The 8,215-nt window shown below is 31.1% G+C and overlaps 1 protein-coding gene across 1 annotated transcript; it reads left to right on the forward strand.

Moving 5' to 3' along the window:
* On the forward strand, window positions 1–1,741 carry LOC119837945 (4-hydroxybutyrate coenzyme A transferase-like). The gene is made up of 4 exons (XM_038363738.1): window positions 1–94; window positions 360–479; window positions 605–751; window positions 925–1,741. Exons 2-4 carry the CDS (start codon window positions 362–364, stop codon window positions 1,107–1,109), a joined length of 450 nt encoding a protein of 149 aa, XP_038219666.1. The 5' UTR covers window positions 1–94; window positions 360–361; the 3' UTR covers window positions 1,110–1,741.
* The last annotated feature ends 6,474 nt before the right edge of the window (window positions 1,742–8,215 follow it).

Here is an 8,215-nt window from a genome sequence, read left to right on the forward strand (position 1 = left end):
TCCAGGAAGAAAACCCACAAAGGTCGTATCGTTGGAAGTTTCTTGGTCGGCAACAGGGAGCTATACGACTTTGTTGATAACAACCCCTTCATTGGTATGATTCTTTTTTTGTTTCCATTCTCTTTTTTAAATGGTGGAGGTGATGAATTTAAATTTTTTCTATAATCTTTAATTTATTTTAAATATTGTAGTGCCTCATTAAAGTTTCAACATCGCAACATAAAATGAAAAAATTGAAATTGCCCCTTTTTTTTGTTCTGATACTGTTTTAAAAATATCTTACTCACTGTTATCATTTTGCATTTCTTTTCCTTCGTTATTTCGGCGAAATTTTACATTTTCTAAATACTTTTTTTCAGAAATGTTAGAAATAGACTACGTGAACAACACTCACATAGTGTCACTGCAGCCCACCATGACGGCCATTAATTCGTGCATCGAGGTCGATATCACTGGCCAAGTGTGTGCCGACTCTATTGGTGAGACTTATGTCATTAATATTTTATTAATTTGAAAAAAGTCGCGTTAAAAGCGAGTTTTCCGAACATAATATGTTGAATAAAATGACACACGACATAAAGAGAATTCTAAATGTTTTCCACAGGTACCCGGATGTACTCAGGTTTCGGTGGTCAAGTGGACTTCATCCGTGGCGCTGCTGAGTCAGTGGACGGGCGCGGTAAGCCCATCATAGCCATCGTGTCCGCCACCAAGAAGGGGGAGAGCAAGATTGTGCCTACACTTAAAGTTGGTGAGTTTGAGGGTAGATTGCTTTTTCAGAGGGCTCGCGTTTTGGCTGACCCTCATTCCATGATAATTTTAAAAGTAAAAGAGTAACAAACATTATACATATTTAATTTTTTTTTACAAACTTTCACGTTTTTAATATAAGTAGGACAACTGAACAAAATGTTTTTCCAACAGGTGCCGGCGTGGTGACAACACGCGCCCACGTACATTACGTGGTCACTGAACAGGGTATAGCCTACTTGTTCGGCAAAACACTGCGCCAACGAGCCTATGAACTTATAAAAATCGCTCACCCCGACCATCGTGAAGCTTTGGAGAAGGCCGCGTTCGAACGCCTCAAGTGTATGCCTGCGCCTTAAAAAATAAATAAAAAAAAGCTCACCTGTCACGGATATTCGTAGAACTTACCTATTCTATTTATAAAAGTTTAGGTTATCTGTTGAAATGTCAAATAATCAAACGTCATTTGTGAAACACAAATGTTACCAGTAGACAATATTGGAAATTCACTGCCCAACCTTTTTACAAGGCATGGAAAAAATAAGCATAACTTTTGCAATGTTACATATTAATATAATACTTTTTTAAATTTATTTTTGTTAATTTTCATTCATATACTGTTATGCTTTTTTATTTATTTCTTTACTTTTTTATTTGGAATCGCTTTATTGCTATAATTATCATTATCGGTTAATTTTATAACTGTTGAAAGGTTCGAACGATATTAAATTACGAATTTATTTTAATTTATATAAATATACAAGAATATATCACTATATCCCGAAGCGAATTAGTCAAAATTTACCAACTTGATAAACACAAAATTCCATCTTTATGCATTTTGACTTTTTCTTTTTTTATGACATTTTTTTATGAAATAGTTGTGTTGTTAAATGTAAGTAAGACTGTAGTCTTTATTATAAAACGCCTTGTATTGTTTCTGTAAGATCAAAGTCTAACAATCTAATTAAATATATGAATTATAGATTAATTTGTTTGTTTTAAGTCCTTTCCCCATAGTTTAAACGTTTTTTTACACATTCCACTAATATATTTGTGGTAAAATAGTCGGTAAAACTACTATTTTATAATATTTTTATTTATTAAAAAATAGGATGTTTTGAAATACTTATAGGTAGGCATCCTGAAAGATAATATAAAAAAAAATTCTGCTCATTGAAACTAGTGTAAAAAAAAAGGTCCATTCCTTTTCTTTCAACATCTGGCCTTTCAGCGGAAACTACATGTAAGCTGTAATATTCTAGAGAAAATGGTAGCTCTTTTATTTTGGATAGGTGTATGGGGTTGCTTGCATTGCGCAAAAAGTAACTCATAAAATACTTCATCTGCGGGGAATACTGAAACGATCTAGCCTAATATAACATCAAACAACAATCCTAAATTGTTTGGACTGGAAGTTTTCATTGCAATCTAATCGTTATTTATCCTAATGTGGAAACTAACACAACTGTTTTGGTAAGAGCGAGATGAAAAGCAGAAGCTTGTGGCGCAAAAATCACGAAAGCAAAATATATTTGTTTGATAAATTCAAACATTTATTCATTCAAGTCTTTTACTAGTCCGTTACTATTAATTATAAACACATGGGTATTGAAATCTTCATTACCAATAGGTATTTTCTGAGAGATTAGGCATAGATTAGGATATTAGTTTCTTTTCTGACCTTTTGGATATTATTTTAGTAACAGAACACGATACAGTCTACTCTCATAAGAATCCGAAATTTTTAAGAATAATTGTGATACTTTTTTTTTCGAAATGTTAAGTTTAATTAACTATAAATGTACTACTTTCCATTCTGGTTCATCAGAGAATGGCCAAAATGTTGCTAAGCGTAAAATTCGGCAATCTTTTTACGTCTTTACAAGGAAGGAGAAAAAATAGTGCTACGATTGAAGCCGGGGCGGACCGCTAGTACTTTAGGACGATAGTAATATTACGTCCATGGCCGTATGAGAATGAAAAAAAAGACTTGACAAGTGACAACCGACAAGTGACAAGTGACAACTCTCAACTATGAATGAAATTGAAAAGCAATAATACACGGAGTAGTAATCTTTCATTTATTTTTCCATTTTAAAACAAACAAAATAGTAACTGAACTAAAATATTCACAGAAATGTCCACGCGTCAAAATCAAATACTCTATTAATGTTTATATGTATCGTCTCAGTGGTACTGTATTATTTATTTTTGATGAAAATAAACAAAACAGTGAAAAATGTTATGTTTTATGCGCTCGTTAGGCTATTCCCAAACAGTGTCTGGAAAGTACAAAATTATGAAAAGAATTGGTGGTGGATCGTTTGGTGATATTTATTTGGGGATTAACATAGGAAATGGCGAGGTGAGCTTGTTCATAATATTTACAAATTTAGCGCACTATTGTCCATTTGACGTAGATTGACTTTCGAACAGGGGAGTGTTTGTTTAAATATAAATATAAAATTTTATGTATTTCAAAATTGTTCCTATCTTATATACTTATATACTTCTGATTGTTTAAACAACATTCATCACAATTATTTCAAGGTTATCAAATTTAATTCTTATCATTATCATTATGTTTTGGATTGAAAATGAATTGAATTGAATATAAATATGAAGCCTAAGTTATCACATAAATTATATTACGGTTATTTAATATAAAGCCTTATTACTTTTTGAATGATATTAAAATCAGTATAGTATGAGATTAAGCAAGTAGGATATGCTCTTGAATTAATATCACGTAGTGTATTTGCCGTTTATTATATTGTGAAGTAGGCAAACACCTGATTAAATAATTGTTTATTTGACAAAACCAACCGTACCTTAGTAATCTCCTTATGATTTTGAATTTCAAAGTGAAGACTCACTCTTATTTCTATTTTTTTCATTATGTAATATTATCCATAATCATAGTATGCAATAAATATTGTAATTGCTCTTTATAATCATGACTTTAAGAAATATCTCTTTTCTTGAGTTGCATTTGATTATCAAGAAATTAGTTTCACATAATATCTATGTCATTATTCTAGTATTATTTCAAATTGAAGGGATTGATCATTCATTAAAAAGGTGTAGGTGTAATGGTGGCCACTGTGAACACCTTTTGTGAAATAAAATTGAATAAAAAAATATTTTTAAACAATTATTTTCTATTTCCACACTACATAAATCAATGTTTTTGAGTGTATAACAAGTTGCAGCTTATTGTTAATAATTAATATAATGATATATATTAATTTTAAATAATAGTAAGACTAAGTTATCGGCATTATGAATGTGAAAGAACTATCTGGGGTTCAAAACATTTTTATTTAGAAATTACATATTATTTTGAATTGATATTTAACACTTATGCAAACTAGTAAAAATTACAATTACAACAATAACTAACCGTAATGGATTAATATCTCCTTAATTTAATTGACTACTATTAATATAATTGATTGTATTTTACAAAAAAATTATGGGTATTGTTGGCCTATTCAATGTATATAGTATTTTTTTTTAGTTCCAATTATTATTATATATCCAATTATTTCGCTTTATACGAATTTTTTAAAGAATTTTTCGGATAGCCGAAGCGGTTGGGATACCACTCTGATTTCAACCCTATAAAAATATGTGCTCTGATGAAACAAATAAATGCATTGAAATACTCTAAAGTGTGTGTATAACTGATACAAAACCTTAAAACGAATACATAAAAGAAGAACTTTATAATTGTTCTTTATATTTTCGATACCTTTACTTAAATAAAAAAAAGCTAATCAATAAAGCTGGGCACATTCGATGTGGCGGTATTTTCAATAACCTTTTTTACAAATTTTCCCTACTCTTGAGGCATTTTAATTAAATTGTACTGGCAACATCATTTTTGCGCTGACAGCGTCGCGTCTACGGGACTTCTTTCAAGGCGTTTTCTACTTGGCAATAATCATAATATGGTATGCATTTGGTTTGTTAGGTACCTCAGAACTTTCGACTGGGTGAACCGCATATGATGATTATTTATTTATAAAACCTTCTGTGTGGTCCTTGTGTTCTTTATAGTTATTTTAATTTCGTCTCGTCTTGACAATTTGTAGGTGAGATGGTTTCTTTTTAAAATTATAACCCTACACATTGCTTGAACTTTAATTAGTGTTTAATTTAAGTTTTTAAATTATAATTTCTTTAACCATCGTTTTTAAATTTTTAACTGAAAAAAATTAGTATCTCAATTCGTAGCGTAATTTTATTGCACTGGGTGACTCTTGAGCAAGTCGTAACATGCTTGGCGTCACGTAAATTTGAATACATATTTTGAAATATCGCAATATGTTAGTAATATACAACATTAAGTTTATATAAAATATTCACATTAATTGCCTGTGTCATTAAATGTTATACATATAGCAGATATTGAAATCCTTATGTTAAAACATAATAGGTAGCTTGGGTAGTATAATATGGTACATTTTTAATTTTGGCAGCTTTGCGTTCGCCGTCTGGTATCACTGCCATTGTGACGTCACGTAGAATAAGTTGACGACACCTTTTTAGTAATCGCCACAAAATGGATTTCATAGGCATATCGTAGTTTATCTGCAGTGATTTGTGTTTAAGACAATTATAAAGACAAATTTTTACCGTGTCTCAGTGTGTTTTCGTGCCGGTGCGAAAAGTTTATACAATTGTAGTGACAGCAAGTGATGAAGACAAGAGAAAATGGCGACGTTCGAACGCCTGTTGATAACCAGGAAATCTTTTTTAATAGCTGAAAGATACAAGATTGTTCGCAAAATCGGCGGTGGAAGCTTCGGAGATATCTTCTTAGCAATAAGCACATCAGATGGAGAGGTAATCGATGTTCTAAAAGGTCATATTTTCATATACAGTTGACGACACCATCATGTCGTTTCAAAATCAGTCGTCCATTGAGTTATTTTGTCTCACCGTGGTTTTCTGGGCGTACCGATAGAAATGATATTATTATAGTAATATTCAAGTTAATGTTCTTTACCAAATGATGATATTTTTATATTTTAGGAATGATGCTGCGTTAAGTCTTTGGGTTTGTCGTAATTCGAAACCTTCGTAAAACGCGTTCGATTTTATTGTCCATTCATACCTATGCCCTTATTTATTACGACATTCCTTATTATTCCAATGAAAACTCATTATTATTATATTTGTATATGTTATACGCAAAGTTAGTGTAAATACATCGAGCAATTAGTAGGTCACTACTAATTTACATTTATGATAGGTACTTATCGATCGTATATACTCGATGTATAATGCGTATTCGTTTATTTTGCGTTAGTTATATGTTTACAAGCTATGTAACTGCCCCGAAACTGGTTTTTTGTATCTATTCTGTATGTTATAATGATTCATTTCAATAAAAATGAAAAAAAAAACTTTCACATTGTGACTGCTATATGCATGTAGGTTATGTGTGTGGAACAATTGAAATGAGAAAAAGTTTTAGCTCAAGGACTTAGTATTGTGCAATCTCCTCTATGTGAATCTTACTTAATGTTCTTCACTGCAGGATTATTTTTTTCAAGTAGACAATAACCAAAAGGAGATTTGAAATAAGCAATTTAATGAATCAATGTCCCATATCTTTTCTATATGCATCTAAATTTTTTATTATTGCATCTTATTTTAGACTGACTTTAAAGAAGGAGCAGGTTCTTAATTTTACTGTTTTTTTTTATTGATTTGTCAACTGCTCAGAACTTTTAACTGGGTGAACAGATTTTGATGATTCTTTTTTTATTTGAAAGCTGATACCTCCCATGTGGTCCTATTTTAATTTGAAATAGTTCTAATAATTTGAAGGAGAATTTTGTTTTTTTTTCTGATACATGAAGTTAGGATCAGTTTTGCAATAATTTCATCATCTTACATTGTAACAATGGAATGGTAAGACTTTTTCAAATGTCAGCATATCTGCCTTATACCACAGAGAAATTTGCAATTTAAACCTTTGATATTTCAACTGTGTGTTATGAGATATTCTTTGCTTTTTTATATTTATGAAGCAAATATTTGGTATATAAATTTGACTTAAAGCCATGAATAACCAATAAAATCCCTTCCTTCCACTTTATGTGAGTTAAATTTTTAGTTAAGGTGACTTACCCTCTGCCACTGATAAATATCCATCATAAGTAATAAGCCTTAGCTATATAAGCATAAGCTTAAGTGTACTTAAATATTGAGCAAGTCCTAATTAGAATTTAATTATGTAAAAACAGAATAAACATCATTATGTAGTTAGTCTCCAGAGGTACTCCATTACTCCACCAATTACAATTGACCTCAAGGTCCCTCTTGCTTAAGCCTCTAATTATTGTGGTAGGGGTTGGTTTGAATTGTTGTTGGAATTTGTTACAATCAAATTTTTAGGTAATGGTAGTGTGTTTTTAGGAAAGAAAGCTTCATCTTAGGCCACAGTTTTGCTTACTAGCGGGTGATATATAGATAGTTCATAATTAAAGTCTTATGTTAGGATATAGGGCAATAGATTAGATCTATTTTTGTAGTCTTAATGTATCCCTAAATAGCTGTTTGGCATTGAATCTTTTTAGCTTAACTCTAAAGTCTAAATTAAGACAATTTAGTCTGGTAGTTATAATTCAAGGTTTTCACTTCAATTACACTCAAAACATTTTTATTACTAACACAGGTTACAAATTTTTGGAGTTCAAATCCGGCATCCTGTTAAATGTTTTTGTAATCTTTAAAATTTTGTTATTTATAAAGCATTTTAATGCTATAAGACTGAAAATTATATGTGCTTCTAACAAATTCTAGTAGTGGAATGTGTTCATATGGTGTAGTAGCTTAGTGGTTAGAACCTCAGACTTAAAACAAAAGGTGAGGGGATTAAGGCAGAATGAGTGTGCAAGGTGTAACTATATAGACTTTTCAATTTATCTGCAACTTGAGCAGCGAAAAATAAAAGGCCTATTCCTCACAGTGGAACAAACACGAGCTGATGGTCACAAACGCGATCACAACATGCTTGGTGATTGTGCTGCTCGGCCCCTCACTGGAGGACTTGTCCAACTTCCAACATAAATATTTAGATTTTTAGTAAATTGCGTATTCTATTTATGAGTGATGGTATTTACGTATGGCACGTGGAGTCCTGTGTACCGACAGCTTCGTTCAAGACCGTCGATTCGTTGAATAAAATTATATTGCGTGCGACATTTTTATCTCGTGTAGTCTTCCTAACATAACAAATTTGTATAATATCGTGATTTTACCCCCTTCATAACTTGAATTTAATTATTATCTTTATAGATCATTAAAATGCTTTATTAATGTCCCTTAAACACGTGACACCGAAAGAGTAGAAAAAAAAACAATTGCTTATTAGGTTGTAGAATTAAAAACAACTTCACAATGAATAATTTATTTAAAAAGATTTCACTAGCTAATTTTCGTGAAG

This window comes from Zerene cesonia, chromosome 29 (assembly GCF_012273895.1).
Source record: "Zerene cesonia ecotype Mississippi chromosome 29, Zerene_cesonia_1.1, whole genome shotgun sequence".
In the NCBI taxonomy this organism is placed as follows: Eukaryota; Metazoa; Arthropoda; class Insecta; order Lepidoptera; family Pieridae; genus Zerene; species Zerene cesonia.

Excerpts from the sequence above, each read along its gene's own strand:
- LOC119837945 (XM_038363738.1), top strand. The coding sequence starts at position 362 with ATGTTAGAAATAGACTACGTGAACAACACTCACATAGTGTCACTGCAG. Across the intron at positions 480-604 it reads AGTGTGTGCCGACTCTATTG|GTACCCGGATGTACTCAGGT; the intron begins GTGAGACTTATG and ends TGTTTTCCACAG. Across the intron at positions 752-924 it reads TGTGCCTACACTTAAAGTTG|GTGCCGGCGTGGTGACAACA; the intron begins GTGAGTTTGAGG and ends TTTTTCCAACAG.